General features: G+C 34.0%; 1 protein-coding gene across 4 annotated transcripts in view; it reads right to left on the minus strand.

The window, feature by feature from the left end:
• The window catches only part of PRDM5 (PR/SET domain 5), a 220,907-nt gene that overhangs the window by 56,645 nt on the left and 137,723 nt on the right, over positions 1-26,539 (minus strand). For all 4 annotated transcript variants that reach the window (XM_017497574.2, XM_017497573.2, XM_037727504.1 and 1 more), the window contains 3 exons: positions 25,897-25,990; positions 22,085-22,245; positions 18,224-18,317 (listed from right to left, as the gene is read on the minus strand). In XM_017497574.2, coding sequence (XP_017353063.1) covers positions 18,224-18,317; positions 22,085-22,245; positions 25,897-25,990 — 349 coding nt within the window. The remainder of the gene's footprint in view (positions 1-18,223; positions 18,318-22,084; positions 22,246-25,896; positions 25,991-26,539) is intronic.

The following is a 26,539-nucleotide window of genomic DNA, read 5'->3' on the forward strand; positions in this document are numbered from 1 at the left end:
AATGTGGCACATATACACCATGGAATATTATGCAGCCATCAAAAACGATGAGTTTGGGTCCTTTGTGGGGACATGGATGAACCTGGAAACCATCATTCTCAGCAAACTGACAGAGGTGCAGAATTTCAAACTCAGAATATATTACACCTCTGGTTTTCCTGGGTCTCTTGCAAATGGCACATCAGGGGACTTCTTGGCCTCCATAACTGTGTAAGCCAATTCCCATAATCAATCTCCTACATATAATGTATCTATACATACCCTATTGGTTCTTTTTCTCTGGAGAACCCTAATACAATATTACTCCCTTTCACTCTCATAAGTGTCTTAACTGGGACAATAGATATATGGTCACTTGTTATGAATGAAACTGTGCCCTCCCACACCAAATTCATATGTTTAAGTCCTAAACCCCAGCACCTCACAATGTAGCCTTACTTGAGAATTCGGGTGTTGCAAACATTATTAGAGTAGTGTGGCCCCTAATCAAATATGATTGATGTCCTCATAAAAAGACGGCCTTGTGAAGACAGACACATACAGGGAGAATGCCATGTGATGATTGGAATTATGCTGCCACAAGCCAAGAACTATCAGAAGCCAGGAGAGAGGCCTGGAGCAAACCCTTCCCTTGCACCTTCAGAGGCAGCATGGCCACGCAAGTTCCTTGATCCCAGACTTACAGACTTACCAAGAGACGACACAGTTTTACTGTTTAAGCCACTCAGTTGGCGACATCTTCTTACAACAGCCTAACAAATTAACATTGTCATTCTATTCTTAATGACGGCATTCTATTCTTAATAATGGTGGCAATTATTCTTATCACTGATGTCTACACATCTGCTGCCCATGGGGCCTACACATACCACTCAGAGTAAAAACTGGCACCTCTAGATGACTGGTATTTCTGTCCCATCTCTCACAACACTGAGCCAACAAATCTGGGAAACTTGGGTAAATACAACTCCATTCATTCATTCTATCCTAGAATGTACTCCACCTTTAAAGTGCATCACCATGTAAATGGCTTTTATAAGCAATTTATTTGAAAACTATAGTGTGTAGTCTGCAAATCAGTTTAGACTCTACATTAAACTGCTACCGTCTTGGTTGGAGGATGTTTAGGGCAATCCCCCTCTCTTTTGGACTACAAGGACAAAGTTATCTGCTGTCCCACACAATCTGAACTTGAAGGTTACCTGTACAGTCAACATGTTAATAACTATTAAAGTCATTTTCTTAATTTTCATATTAAAGATAAGTTGTTATTAGGTTTTCTTCACATTATGCATATAATATTTTCCTTCATTATTTCCAATTACTGTGAAGAATGTTTCTAAGAAATATTTTCATCTACACATAAAATAATCCCGAGGAAAACAAAAACTTACCTTCAATTTTAGTCAACTCTAGGAATACAGGTCACTGTCAGTATGTGGGCTCTGATGTACAATATGATCCAAGTCCAAATAACTACTATTTTTTAATATCTCAGGTAGATTTAGATACTATCTTTATTTTGCTTAGGCTAGTCACAGTATTCAAATTCTAACATGTAAATTAATTAATCTGAAAATTAGCCAAAAAAGTAGCTAAAAACAAATCTAAAGGGAAATAATAACAAGCTGAAATTTATAGAGTCTATTAGGTTCTGTTCTACAGCTCAGAATGCTTAACACACATTAGCAATTTTAATTCTTGCTACAATATTATAATCTAAGTATTCATATCCCTAGTTTACAAATGAAGAAAGTAAGGCACAAGAAGGATAAGTAATTTGCTCAAGATTACATAGCTTCTTATATAGTGAAGGCAGAGTTTGAACCTACTCTTAACCTCATGTCATCACATAAACATTTTGTATAAATTGGGGTAGGCTTTCTAAAGTTAATGATGAAAGCTCTGCTTCTGACAATAACAGTTAACATTAACCAGATCTTTCTGGCTGGTAGATTCCAGCATTCTTTTGGTTATCAATGCTCATCAGGAAAAAGCAGGGGGCAGGTTAGGAATGTGTGTTATGTCTTAAAGCGGTTCCCAAGTGAATGCAAATACTAACATAATATTAAGCTGTGTCTTGAGAACTACGTACAGGTAGTCACTTTTAATGTTTAGAAGGGAAATACAATATTGGCAAATATGAGATACTATCCTATGAGATTTAGCCATTAGATTAATAAAATAGATTTAATCAACACAGCAGCATAAATAATACTTAAGTGTACATAAGAGCAAAATATTTCTCATTTAACTAAAGAAAAATAGATAAGTTCTTTGCATCTCTTGGTTTAAATTATGTGCTGACACTGAGTAACACTGAAGGCCACTGTGTTTTCTTTGAATAACACATCAAGGAACAAACAGAAGCATGATGGTAATTATAAAAAGTTGATTTTGGTTGATTTTTAAAGGTGCCACAAAGTGGATAATCCTTGAAGCTAATTTATTCATTTTAAAATATAGATATGTATTTATATATATAAGTAAAAATATTTATACATTATATATAATATATAATTATATTAAAATTATAATTATATATTATAAAATATTTATATATTTTTATTTATATATATTTATATATATATATATTTTAGCACATACCATCTTCTAGTTACTGTACTGGGCTTTGAGAATGCAGTTGTGAATAGTTTCACAAAATCACTGTCTCTTCAACTTTACTAGTGTAATGAGAAAGACAAGAAAAAGTTAAAGAAAATATATAAGATAATTTCAGATACTGATAAATTATACAAAACAAGAATGTAGTGTTAAGAAAGATCCCTGGGCTGGAGAAGTGGGCAGACGTAGGACTTAGCTAAAGTCATTAGAAAAGGCAAAAAACAAAACAAAACAAAAAAACCTGAATAAATGCAGTTCCTTAATGCCAATCTAATATTATTCATGAACACCTTTTTTAGATCTTCATCTTTGAATTGGAGGTATTTTAACTCACTCAGCTTGAAGTGTATCCAAATTCTCACTGCTGGAATGCCTGAGATGGAAGTAGCTTAAAAGCTACAATATTTGAAATGTGTGTGGAGGATATTCAGAAAACAGCTCTAGAAAACTGGAGCTAGCCTTCCAAAGGGAGCTAGCAGTAATGAAAGGGAGCATCTGGATGCCACATGGAAGACCTTACTCGCTTGAGCCCAGCCTGGCCCCAACAAGCTACCTTGAGCCTTTGACAAGGAAAATGTATCATGACGACAACCACCCACTAGCAAGTATGACTAAAAGCAATAGGACAAAATCAGATCCTAGTTTAACATATGCCTTTCAGATTAAAATTTATAGATGTTACCATTGTTTTATGGAATATAATTTTAATTAAAGACATCAGAAAAATTCTAGCCCCCACCAAAAGATTAACATACTGATATTAAAACACCGTCTTAAGAAAATTTGTGAAGGTAGCTTAGGATAACATGAATCCTGATGATTTTAAAAAGATCCTAAAGCCACTAAATCACTGAATATCCATCTACTGCTATGTAACCACCTCAATATCCAGCATCTTGACACAAATCCTTTAGAAAAATCTATGTTTACAATACATGAAATTAATAAAAGAAAAACCTCGTCAATTACTTCAATTTTTATATTCTTAAATTATACCATGAATTTAAGAAGTGAATCTGATCACTCTAGCAGAAGCCACAGAAATCAAATTTTTGTTCATGTTACTAAATACACTGAATATGTTAATAATGACCATGATCAAACTTAAAGATTAAAAAGTACAAAATTGTGAAGATGATAAATTATGTGTCATGTATATTTTACCACAATTTTTAAGAAGTGTACATCCAATGTGCCCTATGCTTTGAAACATTTTATAAACAAGCAGCAAAGCTTAATAGATAGTATATATATTTAATTATCTGAATTAATATAAAAATAAACCATTTTCAAAAAGCACTTTAATAACTAACTTTTGTCATTCAGTATATTTTGAAAACTGATGTACATTTCAAAGAACTCATAATTCCTTGAAAATGTGAAAATATGTACACACAGAAAATGTAATTTAAAATGGAATAAAGTCATACACATTTATTTTCAATGAATCCAAATTAAATAATGTTTAAAGATTTTAGAATCATAGCTTTTACTTCTTACTTGAGTTTTCTAACAAAAATCAGTTTTAGAGATGGCAACATTTTCAAGTGAAAAAGCAAACCTCAAAAATGTATGTTTCATGAAAAATACTCTGAGATTGTTCCACATGGTTGAACTTTAAAATATATGTATTATATAGGAATTCTTTAGAAGAACTTTACATTTTTCTCCATGAATATCAGGGGACTGGCTTATTTTGCTTTTGTAGGCTAGGAAATGGTTACGAAACAGCAAACTGAATCATTCTAAATGAAAATTAAACCAAAAATGTAATTGTGAAAGCACTACCCAATTAGTTTTCCAACCTCACCATTCGAATCCCTTCAACTTACGAAGTATCTAATAAATTAGAAGTACACCACAGAGAGAAGTGAAATGCTACACTGACAAATAGGAGTAGCTCAAGTTCATTCTTGGCACCTTTCTGTGAACTGAAATACTTTTTTCTCCCTGCAGCAAAAAGCCATGAAACTCCACCGACCTTACCAAACCCCACCTTGTTACTGTTGGAATGCTCCCATTAATCAAATTCTGAGGAATCTCAATTAACCTAAACAAGTTAAACCCAAGGACACCATCTTTGAAAGAAGGACAACAAAAACTTGAACTTGACATTTACTCCTTGAATATTTAGAGATATTCTACTTTTAAAAGCGTAAAAGAGTTTATAGTTATAAGAAAGTGGGCAATAAAATGTAAAAATCAAATAAGAAGACCTTTACTTTTCAAAACACTTTTATCATCTGATTAAAAAAAAATGAAGTCTGTTTTTCAAAATCTATTTCTTTAAAGGATGCATTATTTTCCTTAAGAATCTTACAGTCACAGTATCCCTCCCTCATTTCTGAAGAGATGTCAAATTGAAAGACATGAGGTTCATTGGGAAGAAGGGAAAAAAAGGGAGAGCCATGTGCTCACAAACTTTTCAGTCTGAAATCACAAAAAGCCAGATTGGCTGGATGTGTTGAGAGCCAACCAAAAAGTGATTTTTACTGATGAAAAAGAAAAAAAAAAAAAAAAGAATAAGAATAAGAATATGAGATGCAGAACAAAAAGAGACAAGTTAATGAAGAGAAAGTAAAAGATCCTCTACTCAGGATGCTCTTGCTTCACCCAACCAGGTGTAGAAATGGCCCCCATTACATGTGATTCGTCTAAGGGAGCAAGACGACAATAGAGGGTCTTGATGTGAGTGCTGGCAAAAGCCAAGGGGACTGTTCCACAAATAGCAGAAAGATCTGAACAATCCAGACACTGGCCAAGTTTTCGAGGTTCTGACCCACAAACAAAAACTCTTCCATGAGTTTTCCACACTGCTATGGTAAGGAACAATTTAAGTCAAGAAAGGAGTGTTGTTAATCATTGATCTGGTTTTGTTGTTAGGGAGTCAGAATTTGGTGAGAAAATTATCAATCATTTCACCAGGAGTTTTCTGTTTTTAGGAATTTCTACCAAACTTTCATTTAACTCAATATTTATGTGTATAGTTGGTGGAGAGTGGTTATGGAGTAACTAAGCAGTTAAACCTTAGGTTCCTGCACACAGAGGAGATTCCTATAAATTGTACCAGAAAGGAAGTATCAAGAGTATGTAACTTTGATAGTAAGAAACCCATAAAATTATTCTCTCTCCCATAAAACTAGAGAAGATATAAAACCTTCCCCAGCCTAGAAGGATAGTGCTGAAGAAAAACAACACAGAACCCGTAATCCCAGCACTTTGGGAGGCCGAGGCAGGTGGATCAAAAGGTCAAGAGATCGAGACCATCCTGGTCAACACGGTGAAACACCGTCTCTACTAAAAATACAAAAAATTAGCTGGACATTGTGGCGCGTGCCTGTAATCCCAGCTATTCAGGAGGCTGAGGCAGGAGAATTGCCTGAACTCAGGAGGCGGAGGTTGCTGTGAGCCAAGATCACGCCATTGCACTCCAGCCTGGGTAACAAGAGCGAAACTCCGTCTCAAAAAACAAAACAAAACGAAACATAACAAAACAACAGAGAGTTGTTCTTGGGTGGAAAAATGGTAGCAATGGCAGAAGAAATCACAAATTAGAGGCAATCAAATCTTTTACTTTCCTAAAGAAAAATGTTGGTGATCCAAGTCTAATAGAGTATGGTACTAATATTATCTAATAATTTACCAATAGATAAAGCTGTTGAAACAGTTGATGTAAATTGATGACTAGGCCATGATCACTTTTGAGGATTCCAGTATATAAAAAAAAATGAAGAAATGATAGAAATATGAACTATGTAAATGAAGGCATATTTTACATAATCTATCTTATTAGTCTCTGTGACTATATTATTAATTCATTTGGTTACTGTTCATAGCATTATATTCTAGGACACATGTCACTCCCTCACTCTTCACTCTGTGCCCCTTAATCCACCCTATGACAAACTTTGACTCAGCACTATAATTTTTACATTAAAAAATAGGGCCTTTGATGTTTTTGAAAAAAGAAAAAATAGATCATCATACTACTAATGAAAGCCAAAATGAATGTCTGTCTCTTAAGTTGTTATATGTGCTTGTCATTAACCCAAACTCAACTGAGAAGGAGCTGAGTATAGAAAAAAAGAAAAAATACAGTGGAAGAAAGGGTACATTCCGTTGATGTGTTTGTGAATCAGAAATTATTTCAAGTGTCAACATAACACTGAGACAGCTAAAAACATGCAGTTCAAGATATTGCTTATGAATAAGAAAATTCTATTCAAATATTTCTTGGGGAAAACCTGAAGCTTTTAAAGAGTGATGCTAAGGCAATCATTTATTTCTATGTCAGTTCTACACTAAATGTTTCTGTTAATTCTTATATTATCTGCAGGTAAGAGAACATTTGATTTGGTTTAATGTTAGTAATGAGATACTTAGAAAATAAATATAGCAAAATAAGTTCCCTCTCAACATATGGAGATCATCTAATTCTTATTAAAAATGTGTTAAAATGTTGTTTTAAAATGTTTAAATTTTCATTTGTGCTTATAATTTATTAATCATCTATTTTTAATTAATTTTCATTATTGTTCTATACTTATAATTATTTAGAGCTACTGTTTTTATAACGTTGAACAAATATTCTAAAAGAAGCAAATTATTTCCTTTAAAAAAGCATTCAAGAAAAAAGAAAAACAGTGGCTAAAATCCAAATACAATCAAATAATATACCAATTCTTTATTTCTAAGCTGATCGTAGGTATTTATCCAAAAAATTACATATTTCCTAAGACAGTGATTTATTACTATATTCAAATAACAATGTGCAAGCAAGCCTAGAACAGAAGGGCCTACACAGCCGGTATCTATTAACATGGAAAGCTGGTTGGAACTGTAAGCAAGTAATTAACCTTCTGGCCCAGAGCTTTAAAAATCCAAAAGCAGTTCCTAGAATTTCTTTCATAATTTATGAACAACTGATGGAATTCACGTCACAGTCCGTGGATTCCCTTGCTGAATTAACCTCAGCTCTCACTGACCCTAAGAAGCTATAAACCAACAGGAGACTGTGCTCTACTATTTCAGCTGACCCACAGAGTGCCATCTCTGTCGTTCCAGCATTGGATGCCAGATGATAAATTACAGAGCCGCCCGCCAGGCACAGTCCTGAACATTTCCCTTCAATGAAAATGACAGCAACGCACTGTACATGCACATTCACTCACCCCAAACCAACCCGGTTTGACAGCAAACTCTCATCTATATCCTATAGATGATCTACATTCTGCAGCTAAAGTTTATGAAAAGATAAGCATAATGATGCTGGGAATAGAGGGTCACACGATATATCGAGGGAGTATGAATACCTGGACAAAATACAGAAATAAACACATCAGCAACATTAGCAGCAACAGCTCACACTATCACATGCTTACATCATGCAGGCACTATGTAAAGTTATTTTATATCTTCATTTCTTCCTCAAAACAACACCATGAAGTTGGGACTATTATTATTCCATTTATCAGAGATGAGAAAACTAAGTTTCAAGGAAATTAACCAACTCAGAATGTTCATGCAAGAAGGAAATAAATAGAATGGAGTTTGAAGCCCATAATCTGATCCCAGAATCAATACTCTGGATGTAAAGATGACATTAAATAACAAAGTACTACAAGTACAAATTTTATGGTAGGAAAATCTCTCCATAACTGGAGTTAAGTTCTCAATTAGACCATAGGTAACAAACTATAGACCTCGAAGTTTCTAAGTTAAGGTTATCTTCAATTGGTTGATATATCAACAAGAAAATATTGTCAAACATGATGAAAGGAATGTATGTAGTTCCATGGTATGTTTAAGGGTAACAGCAGGGGTTGGGGGTATGTCAAAGAATAAGAAATAAAAATATCAGCAATGTGATATATTGGAAAAAGTTTAAGACTCAGTTTAGTTCTAACTGAACCACATGCAAGTTCTATGACCTTAGGCAAATGATTGCACTTTACTGGGCATTAGTTCAAATAAGAGGCTTGAACTAGACTTCTGAAATTCCTTTCTAAAGTCGAGAATATTATTTTTTTTATTCTAAAAAAGCAGATGCCTTGTGCATACTTGTCGCATTCTCATTCTAATTACCAAACTGTGCAGAATAAATGGACTTTAGAGAGTGAATAAAAGATGGTGGCAATGGGAACAAGGATGCAAGGGGAAGCAAGGATACAGCTGGTTGGTTATTTAAGGTAGTGAAAGATAAAATCCATCATAACATGAAGGAATTGGAGGATATTTTAAATTTTAGACACTATCAATCAACAAAAAATGGAAACACAAATAGTAAAATTCCTCCCAGAACTAACAGGTAGTAATCCAATAGCTAATTTATCACTGTCTTGTAGAATGGCCATTAGTCATGAGCCAATTAACAAAAATACTTGTTTTTAAAAAATTAATATATATGAAGGACACTGCCTTTAATGCTCCATAAAACAATGCTATCACGTACTGGACAGGAAATGTTGAAAAATGCCAATTAGCAAATTGGAAGGAAAAACCATAAACTGGAGTCTTATTTCTTCTTCATAAAACTGAGTGTTATTTGATACCATAAAAAAGAGATTTGATTTCCCAAATTATTGATAGACAGGTTGAATACTGTAAAAACAAAATTAAATTGACGCCTTCAGGCATACTGGTATGGGATTAACAGACTAACTCCATAAAAATCTCATCGCACTGCAGTATATTCAAAGGTCCAACTGCCAATTACTAACCATTTCCTGGAAATAAAAAGAGGAAAATTTAGTAAATCTAAATTCAATCTTTATTTTCTCTGTACGTTACTACCCACTATAAAGATGCCTAGGAAAAAATGAACATGTGAATGTGTCATATGGTTTGGCTGTATCCCCACTCAAATCTCAAAGTGTAGCTCCCATAATTCCCACCTGTCATGGGAGGAACCCAGTGGGAAATAACTGAATCACGGAGGCAACGTTTCCTATGCTGTTCTCATGATAGCGAATAAGTCTAACAAAATCTGATGGTTTTATAAAGGGGAGTTCTGCTGCATATGCTCTCTTGCCTGCCACCATGTAAACTGTGACTTTGCTCCTCCTTTGCATTCTGCCAGGATTGTGAGGCCTCCCTCACAATGTGAGTCCATTAAACCTCTTTCCTCTACAAGTTACCCAGTCTTGGGTATGTCTTTATTAGCAGGGTGAGAACAGATTAAAACAATGTGAAAAAATCAATCAATAAACAAAAGCATCATTTGGCCCTAAAGCATAAAACTTTCATAGTACTGAAATGATATAAGACTTTTATAATTTATTTCCTTATCTTTTATACTGGGGAACTTATAGCATTTTTGTAATTCTTGAGGTAATTATAATAGCTATAAATAAAAAAAAAAAGAGGGATAAAACAGAATTTGAAGTCAAAAGACTTGGGTTTTATTACCTTGATAGTACACAGGTCATTTGCTTCTCTGAATCTGAGCTTCTTCATCTAGAAAATGAGAATGGTCCCAGAAATGGTTGAATCCTTTCAATGGCTATGAAAGGATTAATTTTGATACTGTATTTGAGAGACATGTCCTCTTTCCACAAGTTTAAAGATTAAAGAGGTGAGTCTGATGCACCCTGTCCTTCAGCTTAGAAGCTAGTCATGGAAACTGATAAGCACAGTATACTGTATAATATAGTTGGAGAGATATTTACATATAATAAACCATAAGAGCCCCCAGATCTCTACTAGATGAGATTTGCTACACAACTTCAAAAGGCTATAATGTACTACACAATTATTTGAAATTATTCCAGCTCCAGTAGTACAAACTCACCCTTGTCAAACAAAACAGGACATTTGTCAGAACCAATTTCCTCTACCTTCTTTCTAATGAGAAACTTTAAAAACTAGGAAACTCCAAGCTGAAATCAAACAGTAAGTTTGGTGCTGGTTGACCACATATTATTCTTTATTCCCTCATTTAAGCATTGTAGCTTTATGGGCACTGGTGAGCTAGATCTTGAACTATGTTATTAATTATCATTTCTTATACGGTTTGTTTTCCCACCAACTACATGACAAAGCAACATGATAAAAAATGGAAAGGAAAGAAAATGTGGGTGGGTCCAGCTCCTAGATTGGGGAGTTTAGCATTTGCTTACTTCTTGAAGTGAATGCAACAGATTTTTGTAGGTTGTATATGAAAAATGATTTTATGGTCAACTAAATTCGTATTTAAATCTGGAACTTCTCACTCTGAAGCCATGTATCCTTTTTACTATCTCACAGGTACTACAACCCACTTGTAAGTTATTTTACCTATTGCACAAGCATTCACAAGTTCTTTCTCTAAGCCAGGCAGTGCGCTGAATGGTAAAAAGTAAGGTATCAGTTACACACATGGCCCTAAGAGAGATGAGAACCCACAGACTACTGAAGATGGCCACAGGTCCAGGCAATCAGAAAGGGGCTGTGCTGAGGAGAGTAAAGGAGCATGGAAGTGCCAACCTAACAAGGCAGGGGTAGGGGACAGGTCAGGGAACACGTCAAGGAGAAAGTAACATGTAACTGGAGACTTGAGAAAAGTGAAAGAAGGCCAGTAAGCAGCCTGGAATGTAAACAGTGAGGGGTTGGTAGTTGATAAGTCTCGTGAGAAAAGTCTGGGGCATTCATTTTGTTCCAGGCAAGGGGAAGCCACTGAAAGGTTTTAAGTAGGATAATAAAATGACCCAGCGAGCCTTATCAATTATTTAAACTGTGGTAAGGCTTACGAATACTTTCCAGTGCATTTCAAAGAAAATATCTGAAAAACCCATAAAAATAGCAAATTTCATGGGATTCATTTTTCAAGGGGATGAATTTAGCATCCTCAAGAAGGATGAAGCATGAAATAATAACATTCAGCTTCTTCAGAAGACTCTGAGTTTTCTCTAAGCAGTATAGTATAAGAAAACAAAAACAAAACAACAAAACATCTGCTTATATTTAAGAAATAGAAGTCTTCCTATTGAAAGAATCAGCCTCTGGGGGAGATGTGCACAAGACTTGAACTACGAAGCTGGATGTTCAAGGAACAATTCTCTGCTCCACTTAGGTGGCAGCTGCATCTACACAGTTGTTCTCATTGGAATAAAACATCCCTATTTATTTCTAAATACGAAAATTTCAAACATAAGGAAATATTGAAAGAATAGTACAGTGAACACTGTATAGACCCACTTAGGTTTAACATTTCTTAACTTTTGACCAAATTTGCTTTCTCCTTCTCACTTCTCATTTTTAACATGTATTTTTATATGCACTTCTTATTCCTTGTCCATTTGAGAATATGATGCAGAGAAGTTTCACACCTAAATATTTTAGCACAAATCTTATAACAGTTACCTGCACAATCATGATATACACTCTAAATATTTGTATTATACAAGAAAAATTATAAAAATTAGAAAACAGAAAATCATAAAATTAAAACTAACCATATTTACAACATACAAAAATAAAAGCAGTTAATAATGTAGTAGACAACCTTTCAGTTTTTTTAATACAAATACTTTATTCTTACAAGAAGAATATCCTTCTGTTTTTGTAACTTATCTTTCTCATTTCTTTTCATGTTAATTAGTATATATCCATATCACTTTTATTACCTATATAATTTTACCTATATAATTCTACTACTATTTATGGATACACTATAAATTACGAGTTCTTTCAATGTTAAATTTGTAGGATCTTTTCCAAATTTGCCATTATAAACAATTTTTCAAGGAAAAGAACAATATTATTTTTATAAAACAAGCATTATTGCCTGTAACCTCTTTTCAGACTTAGGAATCAAGCATACTTTGGACTTATGCCTAATAAAGAAGGCAGTACAAATATTAAAAGCCAAAGACAAGTTTTTATATGGCAAGGCAAACAATTTACCAAGAGTATTTTGGAGGTTACTATGGTTTAATTTCAAGGAAGAAATTGGTAGGACATACACAGGTCAGAATTTCAAATACCACCAAAAACATTTTTTCAACTGAGTTATCCTTTAAACATGTATTAAAAAGACGGCTTAGACTTAAAAAAAAAATCTTAATCAGGAACATAGCCATCTGAAATGCATTTTCCCCAAATTAATATATTAAGAAAATCCATGATTATAATTATGGCAAACACCATGATATCAAGTTAATTCCTTATCAAAAGTCAACCAAGATTATACCTTCAAAAGTTAGTTATGAAAATTTCAGCATGTTCAACAATTTAAGATCTTGATAAAGTTGGAAGAAATAAAAGGGAAAGGTATTAAACATGAAAATCCTCAGTATGATGTCCTGTAAGAAAATCTAAGAAGAAAAGTAGAAAATAACGTAAGTTATATCATTCAGTAAAGGCTTGCCACTGTATGTTAATACACACAATTCATTTAACTTTGGAAAAATAGTCTTAACAAGGAGCAATATAATACAAGAATTTTAGAAACCATACTTAATGACAATGAACTGGCCATCTATGAACTAGCACTAAGTATTTTATATTCAAGATTTCATTTATTCTTCACAAAAAAATGTACTATGGGGCTTAGAGAGATTAAGAAATTGGCTCAAAAATATATGATTGCTTAGTAGCAAGGGCTAGGATTTGAATTCAAGTCAGCTATCCCAAAGCCCCTGCTCTTTCTGTTATGCAAGACTGACTCTTATAGCAAAGAAGGGCATAACAGGAAACACTGAGATCTGTTTCTACTAAGCAGGGCAACTCTCTAGGTGGGAAAGTTATTTAATCTCATGAGAACCCAGAGTCCCCTGAATCCTGACTATATAATTTCAAATATCAGCAAAAACCTTAATGATAGGGTAATCTTTTATCAAATTTCTATCTTTTGCTATCTGCAGGCAAGTTTTAGAGTTAAGTTCTATAATATATCAACAAGTAAGCCCAAATTTAGAAAGCCTTAATGTTTTTCTATTTACAGTAATAAACATAATAATATCAACTCAACAGTGAACAGTTCCTATGCGAAAGTAGAGTCAAAGTTGGCAAACCTACTCATCAACTGACTTTTGCAGCAAAGGCAATGCCAATGGATATTAACATGTTTCAGCAGCAGCAGCAGCAGTGGCAAAAGCTTGAAAATATATTATCAAGAATGCCGCAGCAACAGTTGGAAGCAATACCAGTCTGAGAAATCAAGTGAGAGAAATGGCCCCAGTTAAACAGAATGGCCTGTCAGCTGGGATCTTATTCACACTGGCCAACACACATTTCACACATACTGCATTTTCCTAGGTATTAATCGTTGGCCAGGGCCCATCAAGAGTATTTGTTCCCCAAACATGGCCTGAGTGCTCCTGAGAATCCCCAAGACTCTTTTAGAAGGTCTGCAAGGTCAAAACTACTTTCATAACATTACTGTTACATTATTTGTCTGTTTCACCATGTTGACATTTACACTAATAGTATAAAAGTAATGGTGAGTAAAACTAGTAACTGTTAGTGACCTCAATTTGTAATAACTAGTCACTGTAGTCTTCACAGCCACAAACTCACAGTAGAAATAAACGCAAATTTCACTTGAGTATATCCATGATAAAGTAAAACATAGTAATTTTATTAAGTTATAACCTTTGTGTATCATCTGTTTGATATTTGGAAATCAATTTTTGATTTTTGGAAAGTACTTGTAGCGCATACTGACGTATGAAAATTGTCTCAAGGAAAAGTACTTAAGTAATTGAGTTGTGAGATGACCTGGCAGTTTTTTTCATGAACCATCCTTTTTATATGAAACAAAATGACTGACAAATTATGGCTATTAAACATTTTGTGAATGCTTGTTCTTTGAAAATAAAAGAATTAAGCCTGTCATTTTAAAAAAATAAAGAAAAAAGGAAATGATAGGAATTTTTATTAAATATAGGAATTACAGCAGTCAAGCAAAATTTAGAATGCTACCAATTGCTTGAAGGCTTCTGAATTTTTAGGTGATTTAATGAGATCAGCAATGATATTAATATATCATCCTGTAAAGTAAAAAGTAAAAGATCTGCATAACTTAGTGAGTCAATATTTTCCAATTTATCTGTAACATGATGATGTTACAGAATAATGCATGGGTAAAAGATCTTTCTTAGTGCAACACAGACCAACTGATTTTACTGTAACAGAATAGGCAAAGCTCGCTGAGATAATTTTAGGTTCCACACAACAATAAGCCTTTAAAAACATCAGCCTTTTTTGAGGTTTAGTGCAGTAATAATATCCAAGGTAATATCATCCACTGTAATAACATCCAAAATTATTTGACAACTATTAAAATACCTTCCCTTTCTAACTACTTATCCGTGAGGCCAGATTTTCTTCAAATTATGCAATCAAAAGAACATATTGCAGCAGGATGAATGAAGAAACAGATATGAGAATCCAGCTGTCTCCTCTTAAACCAGACAGACTTTCAGAAATGTAAAACAACTTCTCCTTTCACACTAAATGATTCCTATTTTGGCAAATGCACATATTTTCTATAAAAATACGTATGCTAACATATCATGGGTATGATATTGCTATTTTTAGTAAATTAACAAGTAAATATTTTTACATTTTCTAATATGGTAAATAGCTTTAATTTCTAATATGGCAAATAGTTATAACCCACATAAACAAAAGCTTTCCAAAGTCCTCAACTATTTTTAAGAATGATGGAATGATAAGGCCACAACATGAGCGTCACTGATCCAAAGAACACTGCTCCACAGAGGCTGCATCAGCTGTCCTCTCCTGACTGTCCCTACCCCGCCCTCACTCATGGTCCTCACCACTTCATTGTGTCCTCACTAAATAATGTATAACTAAATACTTCCTGAAGAATAGGTCATGACCATCACCTTTATCATGCGATAGCACACTCATAAATTGCTACACCTAGCACTGAGAAACAGCTATATAAAACCAGGTGACTTCATAAGGAAAATTAATACAGGGAGAAGAAAACACTGAATTTACAGAATCAAAATATTCGGAGCTCTGCTCTCATACCAGTGAAATAACTGCATAAAACCATGTAATTACTGAACCAGGCTGTAGCTTGGGAGGGCAAATGGATACTTATCATTTGAGGAACAGGACAAAGCAAATAAAAGAGAAGCAAAAGCATCATTTGTCCATGCAGGAAAACAAATTTGTGCCAGGCTGTTACGGAGGCCCAGATGCCAGACACCAACCACTAACAGCACAACCCCATCCACACTACTAGGCAGTGGGTCACTGAGGGCACAGGCTTGACATCAAAAGAACCTAAAGAAGAAGTGTAAAATGAGAAAAAATGCAAAAGTATAGTAATTATTTTAAATAGAAAAATCTAGTTATAAGTAAATAGCTAAACAATTAGAATTATACAATTTTTGTGCAAATACATACAGCACTTTCTCTCTCTATATATATATATATATACACACACATACGTATATATATGCACACACACACACATATATTTATATATAATTTCTTTACCTATCAATCAAATTGTATGCGTTAGTTCATTGTGCCTTAGCATTGCTGTCTGAATTTAGATGACCAGTTCTCTTGATCAGAAGTCACATTTAATAAACCAGAATCTGTACAACATTTGGCCCAGACTCATGTGCACAATAAATAACCAAATGACACATAAAATGATGTGGAGTTTAGAATACAATTTAAATTATATATAATACAGAACATAAGACAACAAAAAGCATGATGTATATTTAACAGTTTTATCGGGGAGTATTTTTGGAACTATAAAAATCCTATCATTGTCATTTTGTGAATGATAATAATAATTAAAATTTTATGAACAATTACTAGTTTAAGGGCTTTATTCTTTTTCACTGCCTAGCTGTACTATGAGTAAAATAAAATGTAGGCATTCAATATCCTCAAGGATGAAATTATTTTGAATAATCAAGGGTTCTACTTTATTGGGTTCATATTTTCTGTGCTGGTACCTATGTTTTAATGCATTCTAAACAGTGTAAGTCCCTGCCTTTTAAAAATACACTATACCAAATATAACACAATTACATCATGTATTGGGGCATTCCTATAAATGTACTATTCTGATATGTATATATAATACACATATCCTATTCCCTACTTGCCCTCCTCTCATATACAAATTATATGTACATGCCCTCTAATATAGCATGAAATCTGCTAAGCAAACTAAGCCTGACACAAAGATATCTTCTAAGAATCACCGATATCAGAGTAAAGGGCTGTTGACTTCACCCTTGCCCTTACCCCATCCTAACTCCACACAGCCACAAATACACATAAAACAGGGCTGCCCAGTGACATCAAGGATTATACCACTAGATTGCAGGGCTGCCCAGGAACTTTAGAACTCTCTGTTCCCTCTTCATTAGCTCCTTACTTCTGTGTTATCAGTTACTGGTGCCAGCGGCCATTAGCACAATTTTAACTACACCTGCCCTCAACGTGGCTCTCTGCTGCTCATTCCTATGTGCTGCTCTCTACTTTTCACTTTGCTGCTCTCTGCTTCTGCAACACTGGATTCAGAAAGCCTCACTTTCTCTAGATGACTTCTAATTAAGAAAAACCTTCCTTTTCTTCTTTAGAGCACCCATTATTCCACAGTTATCTGTTCTTGGTTATGTGTTTCATTTAAAAGTATTTAAGTACCTATTCTAAGATAAAAATACTAAGCTGGCCATGTCTTTTAACTTTAGTCAGAAAGTTAAAAATTATGCTCCAAGGTTATCCTTTCATCCACTAATACCTAACATTCACTGTATTGATTCTTTGGCCTACTTTAACATTTCTCCATTGACAATGCAGTTATTAGGCTAGACATTGAGCTAGGTACTGAGGATTCAAAGGTAAAGAAAGCCAAATACTATGGCCCTTGAAGATGACGCTTCAGCGGTATAATCCAGTCACCTAGTTCTTCATGTAATTAGAGTCTAGCTACTGGAAAAAGTTTCCAGACTAATGTAAAATCATCTGGTTATCAAAACTAATTGTATTCTTTGAAGGCTTTTTCAAGGGCTTATCTACGTGATAGGTAAAATCCAGTCAAGGCTCTTTCAAGAATATTTAGTTGTTCATTCACCCTTCACTAGGACACGGCTTTCTTTTATTGGAGAAATTACACAGGAAGTGGTAAGAAAAGAAGGGGGCCCTTTAGGAAGCAATCCGTGACATAACAGATATTACATTCACATCACCTACCCTGGTACCCAATAAAATCCTACAGCATTCAAGCAACATTCTGAGGTAAAAAGGCCACATTTGACATGAGTTACAGGAAGGATTATAAATCAAGTCGATGCCCTTAACTATCTATAAAAAGTGAAGCTGTTACTCTAATTCCATCCATTAGAATTGTATAGAAGTTAATCACAGTTATATCACAATCAAACCTTAAAAATGTTATTTCTACTTTACATGTTTTACTTAGTTTGAGAAAATATACTTATTATAAATTCTTCTAGATGAAAAAACTGGATTTTACAATGCTTTAAGAGAGAGAAAACAGCCAAGATTAATACTTAATATGGAAGATATGTGTACTATTACAACATTTCCTGTCTTGGAAGCATGTGATTTCTCTAAGTGGTTTTTATCACTAGTCTAATTACAGTCTCCATACCTGTGTGGCTCCGGATATGAACTCTGAGTGTACCACTGCTGGCAAATTTCTGGCCACAGTATGGGCAGATTTTCTCCTTTTCTCCTGTATGTGTCTAAATGGAAAGGGATAAAATGACTAAGAATAAATACAAAGAGTTAGGTAAAGATGATTAAATGCCTCTGACAATCGTAAATCCTTATTTTCTAGGATTACATTTCATTAAAATGATTTAATTTCACAATGAGATTTTAAACAATTTATGATGGATAGTCCTATTGGCTCAAAAAATGCCTTAGAATCATGTATTAGTGTTAATTTCAAAATAGTTCTGCAGTTTACTTTTTTAAGCCCTCAAAGAGCTCCCAACTGAAAATGATTAAATTACATAAAACCGGTATATTCTCGTAAAACCACATAATCAAAATAGGGGTACAGCTCCCTTCCTGGCTGCCAAGAAACACTTACTTTGAAGCATTTTTCACATTCTTTGTGTATATTTAACACTTGAGGACAGAATTAATCTCAATAAAGTCATCTGTTACTAGTGTTATGCAGTTTGACTAGACTGGTTTTACTGCAAAGCAAAAAGGAATATTCATCTGATTTGACCTTTAAAATCAGCAGGTGTTAACTGAGTGGTCAATTTGAAAGCATATTTCTGTCCTCAAGATGCCTTTAATCTAGGCACAATCACATGAGGAAAGGTGAGTAAGTATAGTCAAAAGTAAGTTACAATAAAAGCTGGAGAGCTCAAAGAGAAAGAGTGATCTCTCCCCAAAAGAGGAGGAAGATGGAGCATTTTAAACTGGCCTCACAGCCTCATCAGAAGACCAGTTTTTCTCCCAACATCAAAACAGATCATTCCAATAAATGAAGGGTCAGAGCTATTTCTCAAGTCCCAGTGCTTCTCAAACTTAGAAGATTGGGGAAAAAGGCAGGTGAAAGCAATCCCTTCAGGCATGTAGGTATTCTAAGACGACTTTTAGAATTCTTGTTCTGAAATTCTTGCTCTTAGTAGTGTAAAAGCAAATTACTGACAAGTAGTATTTGAACTGCCATAGACTAATGAAAAAAGAATTAAAAAAGGTTTTTTAAATGACATTTCTCAGAAGAGAACACTGGCTGTAATAGAAAAAAGGAGTGGGACAATTACCTCATCACCTGAAAACATCAAAGAACCATCACCATAGCAAAATATGTCTATCTTCCATATTAAATAGCTAACATTAATGTAATAGACTTTGCGGCCTTATTAATATTTAATTTACAAATTTGCAATTTGTATTAAAATGTATATTTGGATATGCACTATCAGATTTGTAATTTTTTAAAGAGCTACAAACTAAATATCTTAGTCAATTTCAGGGTCTTTTGAATTTTTTTCCTTGAAACAATTTATGTTAGACTCAAGTTTGAAAAACACAGTCAAATCAACTACCATGCTAGCCAAGGACACTGTGTACAACAAGCATCTCCTGGATTTTGTATTTGGCAACCACTTAACTTTCCATTTTTACTACAAGATCTTATACAAAAGAGTTATATATCTCTACACTTCAGTAAAAGCTTTTACTCCCCTGGTCCACATTATAGTTCAATTTAAAGTAAAATATATAACATTTTAACATATAACAGATCTCTCTGCCTTTCATTCCCTGACAGAAGGTACAAAATATAGTAATTTTTTCTTCATTGGTGTACGGCTGTTTAGAAATTGTACATATATATCTATTGTTACAACACTGAATTATTCCAAACATGTAATTACTAATTTATTTGTAATATATTTATAAAATCACAGCATTTCTTTTGCTGCTATGTGTTTCACTGTTCATTTACATAACTGTCATTGATTCCAAACTGAAGAAGTTCCAAACTAAAGGATATTAGGGTTATATTAATGAAAAAAAATTAAAATATTCCTTTCATTTAACTCAAAAATATATCATATTATTAGGTTCTGATTTTGGTTAGATAGTTTCAAAAGAAATTAAAGTTATAATACTAAGCCACCTTAAATATGGATAAGAAAGCATGGAAACAGCTCACTTTAAGAACAATACTGGATAAATGTATGAGATTAAAATGAGCAATACATTACAAAATATACTGTGTGACTATTATTGCAGACAAACGAAGAAATCTCTCTTGAAAGCTCACTATACTTTTCCTTCATTTATTGAAAGATAACAAAAAATTGTGTTAAATTCATGCAAAAAAGTAATTCAAGCAAAGAAAGTTGAAAGACTATATTTTATTCAGAGATCTAAAAACAGATAATATCATTATTACTCAGCAATAAAAATATAGGAACCCATATACCCTATGTGTGATTGTTATATATTGAATATCTGTATCAAAATATAATATCACAGGCCAGCCATGGTGGCTCATGCCTATAATTCAAGCACTTTGGAAGGCTAAGGTGGGCAGATTTCTTATGGTCAGAAGTTCGAGACCAGCCTGGTCAGGATGGTGAAACCCTATCTCTACTAAAAATACAAAAAATTAGCCAAGCGTGGTGGCAGGCACCTATAATCCCAGCTACTTGGGAGGTCGAGGCTTGAGAATCACCTGAAGCCAGGAGGCAGGGGTTGCAGACAGCCAAGATGGCACTACTCCACTCCAGCTTGGGTGACAGAGTGAGACTCTGTCTCAAAAAAACAAACAGACTATATATACATACATATCTCATGTATATAACTACATACACCTACTATGTACCCATAAAAATTAAAAAGAAACAGGAAAAGAAAGTTACTGAATTCAAGCCTTTTGAAACAGTTGTATTAAGGATAAATATGAAAATTAAATTCATATTGAAGCAGAAGTTATTTCTTCACATTCATTCAGTAGCATATACTAATGGCAAAAAACTACCATACTTCACCGTTACTTCTAAGGCTAATGCTGCCTGAGTGCAGTGGCTCATGCCTGTAATTCTAGCATTTTCAGAGGCTGAGGTAGGAGAACAGCTCGAGCCCAGGAGTTCAAGATCATCCTGGGCAACATAGCAAGACTGTGTCTCTACAAAAATTTTAAAACATTAGCTGGGCATGGTGAGACATGACTGTAGTTTCAGCTATTCAGGAGGTTAATACAGGAGGCTCACTTGAGCCCAGAAATTCAAGGTTACACTAAGCTATGATGACGCCACTGCACTACAGCCTGGGCAATAGAGCGAGACTCTGTCTCCAAAATAAGAAAAAAAGAGTCAACATTAAAACCTTTAGGTGTACTTGTTATAACACAAATTTTACTTATACACCTAAAAATACATTATTGAACAAGTAAACAACTTGATTTCTTTGAGGTAATTAGGCAAGTAGCTTAACACAAGAAAATATAATCTCCAAATGACTAAACATTTTGAGTTAATCAAATATTTATTGAGTCCCCATTCAATACCCAGAAACTTCCCTATGCTCTAAGAGAGGTAAAGATCAATGACCATTCCAACCCCAAAAGGGCTCAGTCAATTAAATTGCCAATAAACATAAGAATTTGCTTTGAAAAATAAAATTATTAAGGTACTACTCATATTTCTTTGAAAGAAATAACTTATATTAATCCAAAAATATATAAAAATTGATAAGCTCTTGCTCATTGAGTACTTCCTAGAAGCCACCTATCAGCAAAGCTATGGGTTATGAAGAGTCTACATCTAACTCAGGTTCTCATTCATGGAAAAAATATAGGTCTATCCTGAAAGATAAAGAAAGTGAACATTTCCTAAAGAGCTGATATAAATCATGCATTTGTCCTTCTGAGTAAATACTCTGATAGATTAATTTATAATTATCACATGATAGTTAACATATATGCCCAATATTGCTTAAATATACAATCCATTCAAACTAACAGAAGACTTCCACTTACTTTCTTATGACTTCTAAGCACTGAAGGTGTAACAAAGGCCTTATTACATAGCTCACACCTATACTTCTTGTGTCTTTCATGAACCACCTGGACATGAACATTTAATGTATCCTTCCTCTTAAAGGTAGCATCGCAGTGGTGGCACTTGAAAGTCCTCTCACCTTAGAAACAAAGAAAAACATTTCAGAAGCAATAGGAGGGCCTATTAATTTCCTCCCATATATGCCAGACTTAGTTGCTTTTATCAAAATGTTGGCTTTACAGCTCTAATAATTTAACATATTATTTTTAACAACAAATTCCAGTTCCATTATTTGCTAATTCAGGCCAAAGTCCTTTCATCTTACATCTTCCATTATCTCAACTGGAAAATGTGGGGACTGAATTAGCAAATTGTCCAAAGTTACTATGAACATTTTTTAAAAGTATGTGCTTCTACAGCAGGGGCTGGGATTTGAGGTAAATAGACTCCAGTGACACAAGGTGAGTAGCCTTTGGGCCCCTCCCAAAGTCCCCTGAAATCCCACCACTGTTCCTATGATCTCCTGTAAATAGATAATAGGCAGAACTGGATTGTAGGTAGAGAGTTGAGGAAGAATGCCTCTGAGGGCAGGAGAGCGTGCATCAGAGCTCAGGGCCTCCCATTCTGGAAGAAGGAAAGGGTTGCAATGCCCCTGCTTCCTCAGCACTGACTCAGGAACCTGGACTGGGGGCTCCCTGACTCAGCCCTTGGGCAGTTCTAAAAAGTCTCTAAGGCTTTGAGGGATGGGGGTCTTTCAGAGAGGCAGTTAAATTGGGATGGGGGATGAAGACTAGCAGCCACCGTGGCTATTTCACTTTCTTCTCATTATCCAGCCTGGGCCTGGGGGGAAAACAACCTCAGAAGCTATATATAGAAATCTTATAGTACTTTCTAACTTTCATATAACGCGGTTTTTATAGTTCTTCTTAACACATAGGCCTAAGTTTGAGTGGCCATTTTAAATACAATTTCAACAATATATGTGCACAATTCGAACACAGTGTTTTATAAGTGTAAAACGCATGTAGTATGTGACTATATAAATAAGACAGAATAGTATTTGAATATAATTTCTTTTTTTAGAAAACAATCATATTAGCATGGATTTCCATATCCTACAGATTACAAGGCAAAATTAAGAATACATTTCTATATTTAAATAAGAGATTATCTCAATTTTAGCAAGCTCTTCTAAATTCCTTCCATCATAGCTAGCACTGAATTGAGAAGACCCTATTATTTCTTCACATGAAAGGAAGGAAGAAAGGAAGGGAGGGAGGGACAAAAAGAAAAAAGGAAAAGAAAATTACCTTCTCTTTGTCTTTCTAAATAGAATTACAGCTCTCTAACTTAAAGTCTCTTAGATTCCTGTTGGCATTTAATGTCTGAAACAAAGTCACATTCATACAACACAAGAACTAGATAGATTCTGAGAGCTTTGTTTATTTGTGCATTTTTGTTGCAGAGTACTATTCTTGTAAACTGCTTTATATTCTTTATGTTTTATTAAAATATTTTGCTTGTATAAGATGAATAATCAGTGATAGCATAAGGAAATATCAATTGATGTAAGACTGTAAATGTTAATGTTAATACCAAATCTATTCAGGTACTGAAAAAAATTAAAAAAAAAAACAACAAAAAACCCTCCAAGATTGCTCCTGTTAAACTATTAAGTGAATAAAAATGTTGGTCCCTGTACAAAATCTTATCAAGCTATAGCAAGGAAGTCCTTACTTTTCTTCTTTCATACTTTAATTGCAGATTTCTTTGTGTTAAATTTATCAGAATTTTTCCCTATCTTAGTACCTGGAAGCTAGTCAGCAACTTCTCTTCTGGTGTCCAGCGTATTGGGAAATACCAAACATTTCCAAAAGTATTACAAGTTATTCTTCATATTTTGAGCCAGAAAGCTAATATAAGTTTCTAATAACAGCTTTCATATTTTGAAAGTGAAATAAATGGTTCTGAAGTTAAATAAATGAGTTTAATTTTCATATTGTATAAGACAAGACCTAGTATTTTGTCTTCTCTCTGTTAGCCATTTCTGGTTTTCCCATTCTTTTCACTAACTGATGTCTAATTTTGTTTCCCTTAAATAACTCATTTACTCACTCAATTATCAAAGTAGATTTTCTTGGCCAAATGTAATGATGCAGCTTCAAAAAGCCTGTGATTAATGTGCTGATCAACATCATATTAAACACATGCTGCACAGCACAGTCCACACACAGTCACTTTCATTCTATTTCTCAAGTGAATGAGAACCAAAAAACTAAAAGCAAAGATATCACATTACTTCTGTTAAGAATTCATTGATGTTATTAGAAATAAAATTTCATCATTCCCAAGCAATATTTCCCAAGCATCAGGTCAAATTTAGCGATATTTTAATAGCATGAATGAGGTTTACTTGTCTAAATCTCTATTCTAACATTCATTCATCTCATAACAGTTATTTTCCTAAATCAAAATGGTAATCAAATAGGACAGAAATTCCTGCAATTGCACAACAAATTTTATTTTTGAATACATAGCTGTTTTTTTATATAGGAAAAATGGTAAATTGTACTAATAACTTCTTCAGAGCTATCAGCTGAACACAGAATGGCCTGAGAGAATAACACTACCTTTTTTTGCAGGAAGCAGATTGCATTTCGTCAGAATCATTACCACTCAATATTTAAGAAATCTTAGTACCTTTATTATTTTTCATTTTAGACACTTGACAAATGAAAATTTCTCCAAGATGCTGCTCTGTATAACCAACTGTCAAAATTAATTGTTTTTTTCATTCCTCAAGAATATTAAAAGTTTAAGCAGCAGTAGGAACTTCATGTGTATAGAAGACTGTCTAATGATTAAGCTAATTAAAAGTAAGAAGTATAAATATTACCCATGTTACATAATTTTTTCATTAATTTTAGATACAGTAACTGTAGTAAGTCTCTGGCTACTTCAGCATCTAAACAGAGAACCCACTTTAAAACTCAGCTTGGCAATATCATGTTCTTCTCAATAAAATGATATCCTTTAGTAATATAACTGGGCATTCTGTGATGTTGTAAAAAGAGCTCTGAGTGTAGGTGTTAGACTTTCATGGTGTGTATGTATAAAACTTAATCCAAAAGAAAAAAAAAGCCCCTGTAAAAATAAGAAATCTGAGGCAGTAGCAAGCAGGAAAAACACCTCATGGTATGTATGTATAAAAGTTAATCCAAAAGAAAATAGTTGCCCCTGCCAAAGGAAGAAATCTGAGGCAGTGGTAAGTAGGAAAAGCACCTATAAGGGACCTGTTTGCTACTCCTTGCACTGTGAAATCTTGAGTATGTCATGGTACTTCTGAGACTCAATATTTGTATCCCCCCTCAAATTAAGGTGTCAGTCACTCTGATCCTTTTCCACTTGAAAAGTTTGTGAGCTAATAAAACTAGGCCAGATATCTGCATATTTAAAGAGTCAGACATGTTTTCTTAATTATATTTGAAAGGAAACAAAACATGTTTCAAAACAAAACTCAAAGATATCTTTCTCAAAATGGAAAATGCTTTTATATACAAACTTTAAATAGTGGGAAGAAATTATATAAAATGAAATGTCTCATAAAATAATCTTACTGTGGAAAACTAAAGCAAATATAAAGGGAAAAGCAGAATTTTTGGTCTTTCTTACATTTAAAGTGAGATTATATAAATACTTATAGGCACACTTCTGGGATGTCTGCATTCTCAAAGGTTATAATTACAAAGTGTAATTCCTTATGTTCTCAACTGCCTGAATTGCGACTTACTGTTATGTATTAGCAGGTGTCTCTGTAAAGAAAATGGGGTCCGGAACAAAGCTTTACATTCTTCACATTGGAATGGTCTCTCTTCAGAGTGGGTCTGCAGAGGAAAGACACTGAGTCAGGAATCATTACAATGGACTAGTGGAGCTTGGACTCATGATGTGAAAGAGGAAAGAAGGGAAGGTAGACAATATCTGTTTCTTCTAGTGCCATTCTTCCACCAAAAAATTGTAAAGACAAATATGTTGCATTTGCAAGAGAAAAAAATAACTTTCAAATGCTCACATTAATTATTAATTTGATAAATTGTAAAAAAAAAATTATTCCTATTATCTCAAATTGCTAATCTGAATACACACAGAGATTTCTCAGGGCCTACTTTGCAGTGAAATTGTGTCTACTTTCTCTGAAAACTAAGCCTCCTCTGTCACTGGCCAGGCTTTTACTCTGCTGGTACAACATTTGCAATATAGATAAAGGAAATTTCTAAAAGGGAAATTTCACCCTTTTCTCTCAACTTCACTGAATCACTTCAAATAATTTTTAGTCCTAGGTGCTGCTTTTCCCCAAAATTACACTAGAGCACTTATTCATGTTGTAAGTCACCCTAATTAACAACATTCATTAAATACATAATTTGTGTCAA

This window comes from Cebus imitator, unplaced genomic scaffold (genome assembly GCF_001604975.1).
Source record: "Cebus imitator isolate Cc_AM_T3 unplaced genomic scaffold, Cebus_imitator-1.0 Scaffold233, whole genome shotgun sequence".
NCBI lineage: Eukaryota > Metazoa > Chordata > Mammalia > Primates > Cebidae > Cebus > Cebus imitator.